The sequence below is a fragment of the Raphanus sativus genome, chromosome 3, assembly GCF_000801105.2.
Source record: "Raphanus sativus cultivar WK10039 chromosome 3, ASM80110v3, whole genome shotgun sequence".
In the NCBI taxonomy this organism is placed as follows: domain Eukaryota; kingdom Viridiplantae; phylum Streptophyta; class Magnoliopsida; order Brassicales; family Brassicaceae; genus Raphanus; species Raphanus sativus.
The window spans coordinates 14,835,344-14,855,354 of NC_079513.1; the positions used below are offsets into that span (position 1 = coordinate 14,835,344).

General features: G+C 33.7%; 2 protein-coding genes, 1 non-coding gene and 1 pseudogene across 3 annotated transcripts; 1 reads left to right on the forward strand and 3 right to left on the reverse strand.

Moving 5' to 3' along the window:
- The first annotated feature begins 3,005 nt into the window (after nt 1-3,005).
- On the forward strand, nt 3,006-3,112 carry LOC130510224 (small nucleolar RNA R71). Its single transcript, XR_008943906.1, has one exon. It is a non-coding gene; the product is annotated as a small nucleolar RNA R71 (small nucleolar RNA).
- Nucleotides 3,113-8,266: 5,154 nt separating this feature from the next.
- Nucleotides 8,267-9,769, reverse strand: LOC130509640 (putative B3 domain-containing protein At4g03160). The gene is made up of 2 exons (XM_057005800.1): nt 9,725-9,769; nt 8,267-9,152 (listed from the first exon to the last, which is right to left on the reverse strand). The coding sequence occupies exon 2, from the start codon at nt 9,117-9,119 to the stop codon at nt 8,337-8,339; it is 783 nt and encodes a 260-aa protein (XP_056861780.1). The 5' UTR covers nt 9,120-9,152; nt 9,725-9,769; the 3' UTR covers nt 8,267-8,336.
- Nucleotides 9,770-11,828: 2,059 nt separating this feature from the next.
- Nucleotides 11,829-15,006, reverse strand: LOC108846511 (phosphoinositide phospholipase C 6-like). The gene is made up of 9 exons (XM_018619742.2): nt 14,409-15,006; nt 14,124-14,320; nt 13,908-14,043; nt 13,452-13,709; nt 13,173-13,372; nt 12,974-13,091; nt 12,513-12,665; nt 12,346-12,432; nt 11,829-12,271 (listed from the first exon to the last, which is right to left on the reverse strand). The coding sequence occupies exons 1-9, from the start codon at nt 14,793-14,795 to the stop codon at nt 11,978-11,980; spliced, it is 1,830 nt and encodes a 609-aa protein (XP_018475244.1). The 5' UTR covers nt 14,796-15,006; the 3' UTR covers nt 11,829-11,977.
- Nucleotides 15,007-16,400: 1,394 nt separating this feature from the next.
- Nucleotides 16,401-17,071, reverse strand: LOC130509775 (uncharacterized; annotated as a pseudogene).
- Between the last annotated feature and the right edge of the window lie 2,940 nt (nt 17,072-20,011).

A 20,011-nucleotide genomic window follows, 5' to 3' on the forward strand; every position in this document is an offset into this window, starting at 1 on the left:
ATTTGGGGGCCAAGACTTTCATAACAAGAGCTAGATATTTCTACACTTATCCCATAAAGACTAATCATTTAAGCACAAGAGTCAAACCTTTCATATTCCCAAATCACAATCACAACACTCACCTCCTTCCTATAGCTAGACAATAGAGTGACTAATCTAGCAAGAATGGAGACTAAGCATTGTCGTTCCCAATACTCTCAACATTATGCACATGTAAAGCTTTCCAAAGAAGCCTCACTCAACAAATAATGATGGTTTAAAAAGGAGGTATGGGTTTTGGGAGTGGAGTACCACTTGAGTTTGTCAAAAAGATTGGTAAAACAGATGGGACAACTCAAGTGTGTATATCCATGACTTAGTACACAAGAGACCATATGCAAGAGACATTAAAACATGAGCTTGCTTCAAAGAGAGAGTATCAACAGTCAAATGAGTTTCAAGAGGAGCATTCAAGGCACGAGGTTTACAAGCTTTCTAAAGGGTGCTCAAGCTACTTGTCATGATTACAAAGGTCAACAAATTCAGTACTTAGCATGAGCTCTTTGCAAGGTTGAAATCCCCCTAATGCATGAATGCAACCTATATGCTTCTAGACTCAATCCTAAAAATGCAAATGATGCAACTAAATGATTCTTTTTGTGTTTTTCAAATTTTTTTTTTTTTATGCAAATAAGAATGTAATATGCAATGCATGAGACTCAAAATCATGGAAACAAACATGATCAAATACTTGGTACCTCCCCCACACTTAAATCACACAGTCTCTGTGTGAGTGAGGTACCCAATGGAAATGTGAAATACAAAGAAAAGATGGGAGAAGGGAAGTTTCCAGTTACCTGAGACGGGAGCGAGGTGGAAGGGTCGCTGTGGTAGGTCGCTCCCAGCTGGAGCGACCTTATGATGTCGCTACGGATACCTCGCTCCACGATCAGTTCCGCTCCGGAGGACACGAGCGACCTCTGGGGGTCGCTGTGGGCAAGTCGATCCCAGCTGGAGCGACTTCTCTCCCTCGCTCCATGACCTCGCTCTGATGTCCGAGTTTCTGCTCCACACCTGCAAACAACTTTATTTTCCCATTGTTCTATGCAATAGAATGATAATGCAAATACTAATGCAATATATACAAGGATACTCATGGGACTTCCTCCCAAGTGAGCTTGTTTTAAGTCTCTAGCTTGACTTTGCCTCCTTTGGATCAGGCTGGAATAGGTGCAGAAAGTGGAGTTGACACCCCATCTTCCTCAGGTGGTAGCTCATCAAAGTTATCATCAGCAGGAGGAGGATTCATCTCTTCAATGGTGAAGGCTTGTCCACATACAGTGGGGTGCCTCATCTTCTCCTTGATGTCAAAGTGGAGGATGTTCTCCTTGCCCAAATGGAGGTCAATCTTCCCTTCCTTCACATTCACAATAGCTCCTGCTGTAGCTAAGAATGGCCTTCCAAGAATCAATGGGTCTTGAGCCTCCTCACCCATTTCAAGCACCACAAAATCTGTAGGTATCTCATACCTTCCAATCTTCACAGGGAGGTTCTCTAGGATACCCACAGGGTACTTCACTGATCGATCAGCCAACACCAGAGAGAGTCTACACTTCTTGTATTGAGTGAAGCCAAGCTTCTTTGCCACAGACAAAGGCATCAAGCTGACACTAGCTCCCAAATCGCAGAGATATTTCTCAAATACCATAGGTCCAAGAGCACAAGGGAGTGTGAAGCATCCTGGATCCTCTAGCTTATCTGGAGCATCTAGCCTCTGAATGATGGCATTGCACTCATGACTCAGAACCATCATGCCCTCCATCTCCTTCTTCTTAGCAGCTACAACATCTTTCAGGAGTTTGTTGTATTGAGGAATCAGCATGAAAGCATCAATGATGGGCATTGTAACCTGAGCTTCACTCATCTGCTTCTCAAACAAAGCCTTGTACTTCTGTAGCAGCTGCTTCTTGAATCTACCAGGGAATGGAAGCTTTGGTTCATAGGGAGGGGGGACATGAGAGCTCTCACTTGCTGGAGCAGCAGATTCACCATCTTTTGTTGTTTTCTTCTCTTCTCCAACCTTTCCTTTACCTTTGGCTTGCACAATCTTCTCCAAGATCTCAGCATCTGTCTTCTCATCAACAATGACCACTTCATCATCTAGGTTAATGGCCACCTCCTCACCTTGTTTCTCAGCATCCTTGGTGAGGGTTACAGGAGTCAACTGCTTACCACTCCTAAGTGTGACAGCTTTTGCTTCCTTGGGGTTTTGATCTGACTTTCCAGGTAGAGATCCTTGCTGGCGGTTCTGGTGGGAGCTCATGGAAGCAAACTGATTCTCCAAATTCTTGACAGAAGAAGCAAGGTGGGAGAATTTGTTGTTGAGCTCATTGTAGCTCCCATCTATCTTGGAGTGAAGGTTCTTCAGCTCATAGCCCACATGCTTCTCACTTCTAGTCTGAGACTCCAAGATCTGTTTCAGTAAGGCATCAGTGCTGCTCTGTTGAGGGGCAGAGGAGGTAGGAGAGGAGTTTTGCTGAGGCTGATAGTTGCTCTGCTGGTTGTTTCGAGACTGATAACCACTCTGCTGGTTGTTTGAATAGGGCTTCTGTTGGTAGTTGTTGTACTGAAAGTTGGGTTCCTTCTTGTACCAGCTACCATTACTGTTGATGAAACACAATTCTTCTTGCCCTTCCAAACCCTCAACCTCATTGACAGTAGGAGGTATCTCCTGGCTTGGGTTGCCAACAAAGTTCACTTGAGCTTGCGTGGCCCTATCAGCAAGGAGTGTGTCAATCTTCTCTTGAAGAGCCTTTAACTCATTCCTTGTTTGATTGTCATCACCTCTGCTGCTTCTGTCATGGTCTCCACTGTAGACTGCATCACTCTTAACCATGTTGTCAACCAGAGCCTCTGCCTCTTCCTCAGTTCTCCCCAAAAAGAACCCATTGCTAGCTGTATCCAATCTGGCTCTGTACTTAGGAAGAGCACTTCTGTAGAATGTGCTCAGCAAGCTCTCCTTAGAGAATCCATGGTGTGGGCACTGAGCTTGGTAACCATTGAATCTCTCCCAAGCTTCACTGAATCCTTCCAAGTTCTTCTGTTGGAAGCTGGAGATCTCATTCCTCAACTTAGCAGTTCTTGAGGTAGAGAAGAACTTCTCCAAGAATGCCCTTTTGCAGTCTTCTCAAGTGGTGATGGAGTCACTTGGTAGAGACTTCTCCCATTGACGTGCCTTATCCCCCAAAGAGAAAGGGAATAGCTTGAGCTTTAAGACATCCTCTGACACACCATTAGTCTTTGACATACCACAGTAGCTGTCAAACTTATCCAAGTGATCAAATGGGTCTTCCACAGCAAGACCATGATACTTGTTGTTCTCTATGCAGTTTAGCAGTCCTGACTTGATCTCAAAGTTGTTAGCAGCCACAGCTGGTGCTCGGATACCAAGTCTAGGACCATGGGTGTTGGGGCAGTCATAAGTGCCAATGGGGCGAGCTGGTCGCTGTTGGGGTCTTTGTGGAGCATTGTTTACTCCATTGGGGTTCAGAGGATTTTGTGGATCAGCCATCTCAGCTTCCTGTGTCTTCAGTAAAGCTTGTTGCTCTTCTTCTCTTCTTTTTCTAGCACACTCTCTCTCTAAAGCTCTGATGTCTGCGGCTCTTGGAACAAGGTTGATGGAGGGTTTCGATGGAGGGTGGTCCGATTTGTGTAAAGACTCTTCTCGCTGTGTTGTGGCTTAGGGCGTCGGATGAGATCTCGTTTGTAGATTATGCTCTCCGAGGCTTGAAACACAAGCGATGAAGGTGTAAGTCTTGACGATGGTGGTTTCGTTTGATCCTGTTCCCGGCAGGTTTTCCGGTGGGTTCTATTTCGATTCGGTGAAGACGTAATCGGTGAAAACAGTGGAGTGCCTCGGCGTATGCTCTGGCGGTGGAGGCATGGAGGAGAGGTTTTGCGTTCGACGCGTGTCCTTCCAGTTTCTCCTTAGAGCACGTGGTGTTTACGTGGCCTGGGTGTTGTTTTTTTTTATGGGCCTTTAGTGTTAGTTTAGTGTGTGTTGGTATGTTGTTTTGTAATAGTTTGGACATGTTCTAGGCTTTGTACTTTTATCTGTTGAATAATAATCTCATGAGACGGCAAAAAAAAAAAGCAGCGGAAGGCTATCTATTTCACAAATCACAAGGTTATTAACACATCAGCACTTCAGACGCCTTATATCTTGCTTAATGCTTAACACACGGTTTACAAGGTAATTGTAAAGCGACTCACTGGCCTCAAGATTTCAATTGATTATCCCGTTAGTTATGTGTCACTTTCTCTCTGCTTCATGATGGGGAGACTCTTAAGAGAGAATGTTTTGTTTGTAACTGAAACATTTGACAAGCAGAACTTTGGACTAAAAAAAATTACAAAAAAAAATTTGGACTAAAATAAGTTCAAAGGAAAAAAAAATATTTGGACTAAAATAACACACATATTGTGGATGGATTTATTTCTTCTCCGTGACACTAAAATAACACACATACTTAAATAGTTTGTTCCATGAGTGGCGTCCCAAAGTGAGTTGACAACGACTACTTAAATATTTGTATTATGATGGTAAAAATACAAAATGAAAAGAAAATGGGGCAAATGACTGTTTTTATTGTTTAGTGGTTTTGATTGATTCGATTTGTTATTTGTTTTGATTCGATCCGAAAATTTTGGATATCTGTAAACTTTCGAAACAAAGAAAAAAAATAGTTATTATGATCCGTCAATACATAAATACATATATATCTTTGATTATATCTAAAGATTTAAATGTATAAAATTATGTAATTATTATTCTAATATATGATTTGAAAAATTAAATTCATATTATTACTTACATAAAAGTATTACATAAAAAAGAGAAAAAATTATGACAATTATAATTTTTAAAAGGTTTTGTGTTATCATAATTGTTATTTTTTTTCAAAGTATGTAAATTCACTACTTCATTCAATTTTATTTTATATATCGTGCAAACAAATATTTTACAAAATAAAGTTGTATCAAAATTTTAAGATTATTTATAATAATTAAAACTGATGAAATATCCGTAAGTATTTGTAGATATGATTAGCAAATATCTCTTTATTTTCTGGATATCCGTATTTTACTGAAACAAAATAAATAAAAAATTAGATATCTATAACATACGAAACAAATCACAAATACTTTCAAAAATCTGGATATCCAATTTGTGCTCGGTCCTTACTGTGGAATTCACATGAATCTATCAACCAATCTTGTAGCTAGTTGCAGAAAAGAAAATCTTGTAACTTAAAGACGAACAAGAGAAATAAGGGCCATATCGTATGGGCCTGAGTCATAAACCTTTGATCAACTAGCTTAGCCACTGGTGTTATGGACATGGGTGTTCTATTAAACCAATAGTTAATCACCAAAATCAAAATCAAAAGTTTGTGAACGAGAATACATCTGAACCAATAGCAAAATCTACGTCCGTCTATTCAAATAACGTGAAATATGTCTAAAGAAAAGTTAATATATATTCGGTTTCTAAATAAGTGTTATTTTGACATTTTTTCAAATAAATTAAAAAATGACGAAAATATATGTAATTTGTTATTAATTACATTTATCTGACCAATAATAATTGAAATAAATAAAATAATTTATAAAATCAATATAATTTGCAATTAATTTTTGGCTGAAAATAAATATAATGTATATTGAAAATGTAAAGTAACATTTTTTGTGTAACAAAAAAATGTTAAAATGACACTTATTATGAAATAAAAAGAGAATATCCTTCTAAACGACATTTTTTAAAACAAAATCTTATACCAACATTTTGTTAAAATAGAGAAAATAATATTTTTTTTAGTTATGATCTTATAAAATAGCTAAAAATCTAAATAATATGACTCTCAAATATATATTTTCGATAAAATTGACATTATTACTTACTTACTTGCGGAATTTTTTTTTAAAAAAATATTTGAAGTTTATTAAATTTTAAACCTAATTTTTTAACAACGATAATTAAACTTACTTATGTATTAAATAGTTTTTAAACCTTGCATACAAGCCAAACCGATTCTAAAATCAAACCAAACCAAAATAAATCGGGTTCAGATTTTCGTTTAAAACAGAGGGACCCCAAAGGAACCGAGCGAAGTGCTTTCTTTTCTTTCAAATCTGTCTCTTACTACATATCGCTCCTACTCTCACGTCTCGGCGTGTGTCTTCCACTTCCATTCTGATTGGCTCCCAATCGCTAATTAAATAAAAATAAATTAGAACTTTTTTTTTTCTTATTCCATTGGAGCGATCTTTGCTTTGACTCGGTCTCTCTCTCTGGATTGAGTCGTGGCGGAACTTAGTTAAACCGGTCCGGCTTACCCGTCGCGTCAACTATGGAATGTTTTTTTGTCAACTGCTCGATTTTTCTACCAGTTCTGTCTTAACATCCTCTAAATTGTTTTGTCGACATCTTTTCAAACCAATTAAATGAAATTTAACGGCGGTATATGGGAGATAATTTAAAAAAAAAAACTGGTTCTTGTTTCAAATAATCTCACTTCTCTTCTCTGAAGGAATGCAACGGAGAGCCTAAAATCAATTACGTTACAGTGTTTGAGCGTCCAGGGTTGCACAAGTTCTTAGAGCAACTCAGCCACTTTGCACATCTTATTCTTTTCACAGCTGGTCTTGAAACTACTCTTCACAGTGTTATAATTCTCTGTTTCTCACTCAAGAGTTTATATATACCTTACCTGTGCAGATTATGGGAGACCGCTTGTGCTTTAGGCAATATCGAGATCATGTGAAGGATCTACTATGCGCATCAAAGAATACGTGTAGTGTAAGACAGTTATAGTAGACAACAATCCTTAACAGTTTTCTATTACAACATCTAAACGGGACTCCATATGTTCCCTTTTCTGCAGAGCAGCCAAACGATACTCAGGTATATAAAGTCCGATTCCTTGATAATATTAACTATTATGTTATCCCTTTGAAATCTAATGAGATGTATGTCACTATGTAACCAAAAACATGTTGATAGCTACTGGATATTATTCTTCCACTTCTTAATCAACTTTTAGAAGAAGAATATGTACGACCTGCTATTTACGAGAGATTTCATATGCCTGACTGGTTTGAAAAGCAAGGCATACCAAGGTCTTGGTGGACATCATCATCATCATCACAAGGCTCATAGCTCGTAGCAATGGAAAGTGTCTTGATTGGACCAAAAAAGTTCTTGAACCGATGTAATTTAGCTTTGCCTATATTATTGGTGCAGCGTCAAACTTCAAGTTGAGGTTCGTCTGAGAATACCCGAACGTCGACTTGCTTCTCGTATTTCATTGATTCAATCGAATAACCGAAAACAAGGGAGATGAGAACTTCAAAAGCTCTGATTTATGATTCAATATTAACGTGGTTTTTACAACAACGAGACTTGTATCTATATACAAGCTAATAAGATCTAAGATCCTAACCTATCTCTAAGTAATAATTATCTAGAATAAAAGAAACTGATAAAACCAAATCCCACGAAGACGAGGATGCGCTGCATCAATTATTATGTTATGTTTTAGAATGAAAATCTATGTCAAAATCTGATCTGGTTTATCGATGATCAATTTATTATCACCTACTGGACTTGTCAAGCATGTCTGTTTTATGTTTTATATATCGACCACATGGCCAAATCACAAAGAATCTAAAACTATCAGATTTTTAACACATGGATCATGAAATTATCTAAAATTTGATTGCCCAAGTTGTATAACATGTTTCTCTCAGGTTTAGTTCCGCATGCAACATGATGCAAGTGTTAGTAATTTTATTGAATCTCAATCTTGGCTTGAATCACAAGTGTGAAGAAAGCTCTATGGATTTTTCTGTTTTAACTCATTTGGTTATGCAATGTGTAAAGCTTTTTTGCTGTCCCTCATTGATTTTGTTGTTTACCATCTCTTGTTTCTCTAGTTATGAATGAAAACATTTCAAATGAAATGTTATTCATGCTATTTTTAACACTGTTACAAATTTGAGAATAAAAAGGATAAATATATAATTAAATTGATTCTATAGCTTAAACTCTACAAATTCATGCTCATAAATTTATAATGTTGGACTGTGAAATTTTATTAATTTTGCTCAGATACAACTTCAACAGAATAAAAGAATCAAACTCAACTAAGGTTGTCGACAACAAAAAAACTCAACTTGGGTTTAGTTCAACAAGATTATTCTCAATCAACCAAACCAATAACCCAACCGAAAACCCCTAAAACACTACTTTAGTGAACATACACAAGCCCATAAACACAGCAAATCAACAAAACCCCCTATTTTGTATTCTTGAAGACAGCTTCCGAGATCCTCTTTCTCAGCTGTCTAGTTATACTATGATGCCTAGTCTTGTCAATAGCGAAGCATATCTCATCACTGTTTCTATGCCTAAACATCCATATGGTGACAAAATCACAATGCTTACGGAGGTCATATTCATTCACAAAATCCTTCCATCCAATACCCATTAACACAGGCGTGTTCACACCCCACATCTTGAACTTCATCTTGCCAACCTTCCCGTCTGGTCCGTATACTGAAACCTCAAGCCCTTTGGTCCCAACTTTTTTTGACTTTCCCATAACGTGCTGCACCATCTTCTCCACTTGCGCCTTCCCTAACACGAGCCTGCGTTGATCTTCCTTCACGTCGCTTCCCATCAACTGCTTCCTTATTGGTTCGCTGCAAACGTCCCCTACCAAGTCATCGAGAAAGGGAGGCTTTGCTAGTTTAGTTTTGTTCCAGTTGAGCAGAAGAGTTAGGGTTTCTTCAGAATCATCTTTCTTCATAGGTTGCCTCTTCTTCGGCTTCATAGCTTGATCAGCAACTTCCATCTCTTCAGGCTGACTTTTATCAGCTTTCACCCTCTTGCTGCGTTGTATTGGATGAGTTTGGCTTAGCTGTATCAGTGCCAACACAACCTCATGCTCAGCTTCTTTCTCTTCTTCTGGTGTTAAACTTCTGGTTACCTCCTTGAATATTTTTCTAGGATCTTTGCTATACTCTACTAATGTCAGCGCAGCCACATCTTCTTCTGACACTAAGTTTGCAGTCACCATCTCTCTCTCGCTCTCTTTGAGAATAATATGTTTCTGTAAAAGAGACAATGCCTTTAGGGGTTTTTCCTTTCCTTATGAATGTCTTAATTCATAACTATTATCTCGTAATCTTACAATTTTATTTATTTTATTTTTTACTAAAAAACTATTTTTATTTTCATAACTACTTAATTAATAGTTATAATTTTTTTATTATTATTTTGTTTTTCCTGGTTTGTGTTTATATGTATAAGATATTTAATAAGAAATAAATAACCTAATATGTTGTTAGAAAAAAAAACCTAATCTAAATCCTTAGAGGGTAGTCTGGATATTTAAAAAATAACAAATTCAAAGACGGATGAGTTATCACGTTATGATCGTAGTTCTTACTCAGCTATAATTTATATATCGATTCAGTATTACTAGTTTGGCTTACCTAAACCGTATATAGACAGAGGCTGTTGGAAAAAAAATCCTTACAAATTAATAACACAAAACAAAAAACCTCACTGTAACGTAATGGACACAAAAATATCCAACTGTAATAACAAACCCAAGTGATACAATCTGAAACAAAGGAGGAAATATAATCGTAAGAACATTAAATGGTAAGTTTATATTACCAGATGTTTCCTTTTTGAAGAATTTCACGAACAGTTTGTCTGCACCTAGTGAGTATAGAGTACTTTGTTGCAAATCTCTGCCTTATAAACAAGATATGTGTCGGAGAAAAGACACAGATCCGCAGGATCAGAAGTCGGGCTTGTTTCGGCCCATACCCATTAAAGGTTTTTGTCTCACCCACCACATAGTCAGAGTCGAGCGTATTTTAGATTAAAACCTTTTATTCATATAAGATAAACATGTTTGATAAAAGAGTCAATATAGAAGATAAACGTGTACCCTTTGTTGCGATTATCCCATATAATTTCGGAAATTACTCATCAATATTAGCTTTTCTTAAGAATCATTATCATTAGTCGACTCTATATTCAGTTTAATCTAATTAAACAAAGCTAAAGAAAAAAAAAATACAAAATGGAGAATCTACTGAGAAGCAGCAAGAAAAAACCTTTCGATCATCACCAGTACTATATTTTGTTCCTAAGCTTATAGTTTTCCTTTTCTTGATTTTGTTTGCGTTGTCCCGCTTTATGTTACATTTTAAGATTGATTAAATTAAGGCAGATGAATCTGTAAGATATCTTCAGATAGAAGTGGTTTGGGAGCATGTACGTAAGTTGATTGATCGCTTACAGCATCTATATCTTTTTGTATATATATATGGCGGATTTACAATGCAAAATCTCTCTATTTTTTCAGCCAAAATTGTCAACGTTCACTATGGATTCAAGTATTTGCAGATTGTGTTCACCAACGACCTAGTGAATTTCAAAACTGTTATCGCAAAAACTGGCGGTATGGGGTATTACCGTTTAACATAATATGTTAGTATTCAAAATCCGTTTTTGAACTCCTCAAAACTGTAATGCTTATATATGCCAAATGAGGTTTGTTTTGTATTAAATCTTGGCTTCTTTCGATTCTGTAATGTGAAAATCGGTTGCTATCTCAATAATCTGTATATTTTGATCATTATCTCTATGTTTCTTTTATGAGTTATGAATGAATACAGTTGGAGTTTTTCCTTCCATCGAATGTCATATTTGGTAGCCAGCTATTTTGAGAGATAGCAGCAAAACTCACCCGAAACTCTTCAGAATTACTTGGTACATGTGTTTTATACATGGATCATGACATGAAATTTTTTAAGACTTGATTGCTCGACTAAATACGTTTCTTGTAGATTCAGTTCCACATGAGTAGGAACAGATGTTGATCAATGTTTTTTTTAAAGCTCCGACCGGGTGAGTCTCATCCCATTCGACGGTCAGTTCGAAGATTCAAAATCATTGTTTATTGATCCTTAGTCAAAATCATAAGATTATGACAAATAAACGAAATTATCTAAAATTATGGATATACGGTAGGAGTATATTATGTTCAATATATAAATAAATAAATCTATCAATGTTTTAAAAATGTTTACGGAATTTCTAATATTTTAAATTATTCATCTATTTTTGCAAGTTTTTTTGTATGTTTGTCATACGACATGTAATCGAATACTACAATTGTCAGAAAATGTATAACTCTTTTTAACTAAACACTAATGAATTAAAAGTAATAAACTATAGTATTTTCTATTGATGAACTATAATAAAATCTAAAATATATAGTCCTTTCATGACAAAAAGATTTTTATATATTATTAAAAAATAATATCAAACATTTATGTAGATGATAATGATTTCTTAAGATTGTTTACTATCTAAAATATAAATATTATTAAATATTATTAAAAAATATTTGGTTATATGAAATATTGTAATTATCATGTTTCCAAAATTGATTATTAGTATATATATAAATATTATTAAAAATATTTATGAAAAACATTGACTAAACCTAAAATTATGGAAAACATGACAAATAAACAAATTGAATTTTCAAATAACAATATAGATAGATAGCTGTGCAGATTTTTGTTTTTAGAAATATAAACAAATAATTTAACAAAGAAAATGACAAATAGAATATAAGCTGAATATCCATCACACTGTTGTAAAATACTATACCTCAGTTATGAATGAATTCAATCCAAATATGGAGCATCTTACATTATATTTTACATATTGAAAAAATTGTAGACTATGTAATTAAATTTTCTTCAATACGATATGTATGAAACACTATTGGAGATATCAGAGCAAAGATCCATTTGATCTCCAAGCTACATTATAAAATACCTCAAGAGCTTTCTGTTACACTGGTGTTGAGTCTCTCTCAAACACATCCATCTCTATAAAACCAAATCATTCGAAGATGAAACGCATCAGAAGCCGTACTGACTTCATTTTCTCACCCTTCTTATCATACAAAGGCACAGATCGAATCCCGGGTCTTAATTCTGATACAGGTAAGCATGTTTGTCCACCAAAATCATCCTTATCAGACATATCATACTCTCTGACTTCGATCCTAAGCAATGCAAGCTCTGGAACTGTTAATGGGAAACTGAACTCCTCATCCCAAATTGGATACCAGTTGTCTTCTATTACTCTTGTCTTCCTCTTTGCATTATCTGCTGGTACACCCACTATGAACACCTACAGAAGCTCACAGATAAGGTTTTTGACGAGTTTGAAATATGTTATAAAGATCCTATTGGTGTAACTGATACCTTAGTATAGAAATCAGGAGGAGAATATGTATCAAAATGAGTGTGACTGAAGTCTAGACGCCACCCATCTCCCATATACACTTTCACCTATTGAGAAACCGTGAGAAAATGATAAGGCATATGACATTCAACATGTTTTAAAACATATTTTGAAGTTTCTGGCTTGCCTTTAACGTTTCTTTAACGTGGAGTTTCTTCTTAGGGTCAAAGACTTCGTCATGAAACCCTTTCTTCATCAAGAAGTTAGGTTTCTTGACATATCCGCAACCTCCATTGGCTCTAAACATGCCGTGCATTAACCACAAAGATCTCCCATATCCCTATAATTGGTCACAAATGATTTGTAATACAAAGATCTATCACATCTATGTATAAGAACATCTCCAACCCTACTACATAATTTATTGCAAAATGGAGTAGAAAATGCAGTCATGAACAAACAAAAAAAGAAATTACTCCATATATACAGTAATGCTTTTTTATTTGTTCATGACTGTATTTTCCACTCCATTTTACACTAAATTATGTAGTGGTGTTGGAGATGCTCTAATATGATCATACCTAAACCAATGCCAGAAAGGTGGCGTAAAGGTCAAGGTATCCTTAGACCTAAATCATAGATTGTTACCTGCATATTGAATGCAATCATTTGTGCTCCATGAGTCCAACCAATAAGCGGTTTGTAGTTTGAGGAGTTAAACCTTGTCCCTTTAGGATATATCCTAAGCAAATTCTTCTGCGTAAACCTATAAAACAACATATAAAGAGATCATGTTGCAGCCCCAAGTCTTAAGGATTGTATTGGTTAGTATATAAACTAGTATTACCTTACAACATCTTGACTGTTGGATGAACAAGTCCTGTCAAGTTCTTGCTCACTTAAACTCAAACGTCTCACTTTATCAACCACAACTTTCATCTCTTCCTTCACCGTGCCCTTTGGTTTCCCAGCATGAATAGTGATCAATCTTTTATATGCTGGTTTCTGATCTTCACTCGCTTCTTCTTCCTCTTGATCACTATCACTCTAGTTCAAAACTCAAAACTAAATTACAAAACAACAACAACAAAAATTTAAAGAAGTGATTAAGTTCCTATTCTTATACCTTGTTGTCACAATCTTGGTAAAACAATATACTTTCTAGTGTCTGAATCTCCTCTGTTCCAGGCGTTTCCTCCTCTGACGATGGAGATGCATTACCATTCTCCTTTTGTTTACCAATAGGGTTTCTTGATTCAAGATACTCTTTAGGTGGTTTAGTTGAGATGATTATCCGATGAAGCAGTGAAGCAGGAGAAGGAAACTCTTCTAAGCTTTCTGATTCAGGGTAATACAACATTTGTCCAAATATCTGCGTAGCCATCTAAAGAAAGAACCCAAAAAAAAAGTTCATAAAATGTCAAAACTAAACTGAATAATGTTCTAAACAAACCAATTTTTGAAAACAATTTAACAAAAACGACATGCATAGACGCTAATCCTCTATTAAACGTATAACCGCCTGACGATTTCTTGAACATTAAAATTGATAAATTCACAAATATATCTAATATTGTGTTACCTCAGCCACTTTGGCTTGAAGATCAGCAGTAAGATGATCCTCTAAGGTGATGATAACCGGATAAGGCGAGCTAGAAAACGCGTGATCTCTTATCGATTTCAAGCATGTGATCAGCGGTACAGGCGTTGTGAGCGTTCTGAATTAAACCAAGAAACCGAATATTCAACCGTTATGATCTGAAAATGTTATCTTAAAAGAAAAAAAAAACATGTTTACCTTCCATGCAGAACATTGATATCTGTTCCAGTAGAGTTAGGCCAAAGATCAAGCTCGATGACACGAACTCCTCTTTGCAAAGCTTTGATCACAGGGACTTCGCTACAATCGCTGCTTAGCTGATTCCCCGTAAGATACGAGTTGTGTCCCGTGTATATAAAGTAATGCGACAATGGAGCCGACATGTCTTGATGCACCTGTTTGATTACCACACACACAAAACATTTTTCTTGTAATAAGAACAAAAGTTTTCGATATTTAAGAACATTAATTTAAAATCATTACGTGAGGTGTGATGGGAGGATTGAGATCGTCGTAGAAGAGGAAGTTGAAGAAATCGTCGAGGTCGAGGCCGTGGCGTGTGAACCGCGTGACGTGGTGTCGCCGTCGTATGACCTCGTCGATTAAACGTTGAGCCTCCGCGACGGTGGTTGCTGAATTGACTTGGTTGTCGTCGAGGAAAGAACAGAGCTGCTCTGCCCCCATAACGCCGTCGTCGCTGGAATCACCGTCGCCGCCGCCGCTTCCGCCGACGGAGAACTGGCAGAAGGCGTCGCGGACATCGTCGGTGGGTTGGACTTCGTTGATCTTGAATTTACGGTTGAAGCATTTGAACATTTTGTAGTTGTAGCTTCCATTGTCGTATGACTCTGTTTTCTTCTCCTTCCCCATTGTCAAAGACTCAAAGATCAAAACTTTTTATTAACCAAAATAAAAGATTTGAATTCTCAAAAAAAAAAAAAAATTGATTATTACTACTATTAGGGTTTCTTGCGAGTCAAGAAAACTTTGTTCATCGGAAACGAAGAACAGAGATTTGTGGATTTGGGATGGAGATTGAAGATGAGAGAAAAGGAGAGTTCCTATAAAAGAGGAGGCTTTGAAGCGGGATCGTTTGACTTTTTTTTTTGTAATCTATTTTTTTCTTTCAAGTCTTTTTGATTTAAAAATTGAAACTGTTTTCATAAAAGAAAATCAATTTTTTATGAAGTATCATTTAGTTATTTGGGAGAAAATATGTTAAAATTACTAATAAGAGAGTATCTTAATTTTAGTCTTGATTCTTTTATTTAGTAAAGGATTTTTCTCTTCTTTCTCTACTTTTTCAGGTAGAAAATTCGTAATTGGTATTATTTAAAAGAATATGTTTTAGTCTAAGAATATATGATTTACATTATGTTAGTATGTCCAAAATGTTGCTTCCATGATATATTTTTTTCAGTTTATTGTAATAACTTCCATATTGTCTTTATCTCATCAAATTTAGCAAGGAACAAATTTGTTCTTTAATTCTCTACAATAAAAGAAACTAGATTTTTACCCGCGCTTTGAAGCGCGAGATATTTTACGATGAAAAATTTCACTAATAATTTAACAAATATTTTTGGTAATTTTTTAAGAGTGTGTATTTAAAATATTTTTTCATTTAAATCAGTATTTTTAAATTCAACCCGATTGTGATTATACCGGTTAATCCGAAATCTAACAATTCAATTTATGTTTTTAAAATATTCATATTAAAAAATCACTAAAACCCGAGACTAACCGATTGAACTGATGGATGACCGATATGTAATCTAATTGGATTTAAATTGTGATAGTTTCATAATTTGTAATCTTATAATCGAAATTTTAAAGTTCAGTATTTTGTAATTTATGAAATTATGACATTTCTACAAAATTTTAAAGAGAAAATGATAGATATAAAATAAATAAGATTAATTATTGTATTATTGGAAACATTGATGGTAGTATAAAAATATATTGTTTGAAAATATTGATAGTAGTATATAGAAATAAGTATATGGTTTGGAAACACTGATAGTAGTATACAGAAATAAATATATTGTTTGGAAACATGGATAGTAGTATAAAGAAAGGAACATTAGTGATTAAATGTATGTTTAAATATAAAGTATAAAGATGTATCTAATTTAAAACTTACAAAATAAATGTTAGGTCCAACAGAATGTTTCTGTTTAATAAGATAGATGAAAAGAAATGACTATTTCTTGTGAATGGTAAAATTTGTTAGGAATATTAAAAAATTATTCATCTTCATTCTTTGTTCATCCCTTAGACCCTTCATCTGATTATATGCAAATCAGCAAATGTGATAATATTACTGTACGTAGTACCAAAAGTATGGAAGATACGCTCAAGAATAATTACAACAACAATTATGGAATGTAGGTTTATGTAGAGAGTCTCAAACTAGTCATGTGACACATGCTTGTTTCACAAGTTATCTGTTGTTTCTTATATAATCTTGTGTGTTTACATGTCGGCTTTGCGAGCTTGGGATGATCTTGAACTGTATGTAACCTTATTGTTCCAGAGGTGTAGACACGAAAACCATTTATGGACGAGACAAGCTTGATGCCTTTGTTCATATTGGATTTGAAAAAAAAAAGTCTTGTAGCATCTACATAATGCTTTGGAACATATATTGGTTTCACGAAGCATAACTTTTCCAAGTGTGGTATTGCGTGAAGATGGATAACAAACACCCCAAAGTCATCAGTAACAGCTTTTACCCATTTTGATCTCTTTTGAAACCAGTGTGGCATTTGATGGCAACAGTGTCACCTTTAAGAACATATCAACACGGAAACATAAAGACATAATACGCAAAGACACACATATATACAGAGAGAGAGAGAGAGAGAGAGAGAGAGAGAGAGAGAGAGAGAGAGAGAGAGAGAGAAGAGAGAGAGAGAGAGAGAGAGAGAGAGAGAGAGAGAGAGAGAGAGAGAGAGTACCTGAAACAGGAGTGTTGCAAAGAAGAGAACCGGTGATGACTACAGGAGAGAGTTTGAGTTTCCCGTAGCCATTCATATCAGCCATTTCTATTCTGCTCCAAACTTGCCAGCAGCTGCGAATGCTCTATTGAAGAAGATAGAGACGAAGAAAAAGAAGAAGCAATGTAAGATGAAGAAACTCCCCATTTTTTTGAAGTCTTAATATGTTACTTTGCTTTAAGCCCGTATGTGTGGAGAGATGGATTTACGAAGAGATTAGAATATGGTCCATTTGTTTGGCTTATTCTTTCATTAATCTCGATAAGTTATTTCACCTTACTACATTAGGGAGAAAAATTGTAAAGCAGAAATATCAAGAAACAAGCCTACCATAAAAAGAAAAGCTAATGGGCCGTAGAGATGTTAAACTCTCAAATTTAGTTTTATGAGAGTTATTTTAGTGCGACTCTAGTTCATCGCAACATTGATTCAAAAAAAGTTTTAGTGTTCTTTTACTAATTAAAAATATCTATTCTGCTTGTTAAATATTAATTTAGTTGATGAAATTATAATAAAAAAAATCCATGATTAACTAAATCTAACTTAAATACATTAAGGGGGGTGTATTCAACCGAGAGTTTCAGGTGATTTGTATTAAAATTACAAATCCACTGTTATTCAAACATGAATTTTAAACACTCATTTAAAATCCACTGTTATTAAACTTGATATTTCGTAAAGTACTCTGAAATCCACTGTTATTTAAAATATTTTAAATTGTGGGATTTTAAAGTTTTGAGGTGATTTTAGGGTGTTTGGGTGGAGTTTCTTAGTTAAAAAAAATAAAACTCAAATCCCACTGTTTTAGGTGATATTCTAGAGTAGTTTAACAAAAATCACCTAAATCTCTGCAACTTATTAAAATCATCTAAAACTCCATTAAAAATCAAATCACATCAAATGCTAAATTGAATACATCCCCCTAAAACCAAAAAATTATTTTGCACTATTCTCAGTTTTCGATTAACAAAATCTAATTTACACACAAAAACTAATTTAAAAAAAAAATACCACAATATTTTTGCTTTAGTTTATGAAAATGCAATAAACTAAAGTTGGGAATTTTTTTATAAAAAGGTCTTTATTTTATATTTGCTAAGATAATTAAACTTTTTAAGACGGTTGCTGAGAACAATATGGTTTTGGTCAAAAAACCTTAAACCAATGATGGATTAAGTGCTTACTGACCAAACCCACACAAGCCAATTGATCAGTCTTTTCCCCATCCTTTGACTGGTGTCTTCACCTTTATTCTTTTGTGGTGTCTCTGTGTTTTAGCCATGACGTTGCATTTTTCTCTTTGGTCCTAGTGGTTGGTGTCTCCATTTAAGGTTTACTTTGTTTCTAATGATCTCTTCTGTCGATTTCAACAAAAGAAAGATTTTGGTCCCCACTGAAGTGCTCTCTCTAAAGCCCACTAATGAAAAGCGCATCCGTCGACTGACAATCGAGAGTACTCTACATATCAAACCGAATCCTGTCCATTTCTCACTGTACTCGGTAAGGTTGGTTTTAGAAATGGCATGGTCTTTTGCAACAGGATGTTAGAAAAACGATAAGGATGCAAAGAAATAAGTTTCATGAATACTTTCTTACGAGGTGTTGTGCCCGCTCAAGCGGGCCTAACCATTTTATAATTACAAATTAAATATCATGATAAGTTATTGTTTATAATCTATAAGCTTTTTACAGAATATCAAATTATTTATATATAAATTTGTTTATCAAAATATATATTCATTATTGTGTTAATTTCTTGAAAGCTTTCATATATATATAAAAATATTTTAACTATATATTTTTCCAACTAATTTATTTATGATTAAAATATATTCTTTTTAGATGATAATGTATATATATATATATATATATATAAATAATTGTTTAATTTTTATTAAAGATATTCTTGGATAATAACAAAATATCTAAATGAATTATATTTTTTTTTTATTTTTAAAATATTTTTATTATATCAGTTTTAATGAGTTATCTGATTTTATAAAGCTTAAATTCGTTTTTATGTCTGGGTTTTATTATATTAAATCATAATTACTAAATATTTTATTATTACTCATTAATATATGTGTTACTAACTAAAAGACTATGATAATAAATTATTGTTTTATTTCGTTTGAAAATTCTTACATATTAATTATAATGTTTTGAAATTTTTTTTAGTACACATATTATTATATAGAAATAAATCTTAAAATTCATTTAATATATCTTTTCAATTATATAAAATTAAGAATTTTTCTTTGACTTACTATTTAGTTATATACTTTATGTTTTCAACTTTATTTTTTAAAAAAATTCAAATAACAACACAACATACATATAAGAATTATATTTATATTTTAAAATATTTTAGATTTTGGAAAGATCTTGCTATTATTAATTATAATCAATTATCTAATCAAATAAATTATTTTTCGTTTTTGTTTTTGTTTAATTTTTATATTTGATTCATTAAGCATTAGTATCGATATTAACTTATATAAAAATAAATCTTAAATTCACTTAATATTCTCTTTTCAATTAATAAAATTAAAAATTTTATTTGATCAATATTCAGTTATATAGTTTATGTTTTCAACTTTATATTTTTAAAAATTCAGATAACAACACAACATACATATAGGAATTTATATTATATTTTAAATATGTTAGATTTTTTATAAATCTTACTATTATTAATTTTAATCAATTTATCTAATCGATTAATTAATTGTTTTCGTTTTAATTTTTTTGCTTAGTTATATATTTGACTCATGAAGCGTAGTATCAATATTAACTTATATAGAAATAAATCTTAAAAAGTCACTTAATATTCTCTTTTCAATTAATAAATTTAAGAATTTTATTTGATATTTAGTTATATTTTTTTTTTCAACATTTATTTAAAAATTCAGATAAACAACACAACATACATATATGAATTATATTTTATATTTTAAATATTTTTAGATAACAAGACAACATATATATTAGAATTATATTTATATATTAAAATATTTTTTAGATTTTGGATAGATCTTACTATTATTAATTTAATTAATTATCTAATCAAATAATTAGTTTTTCGTT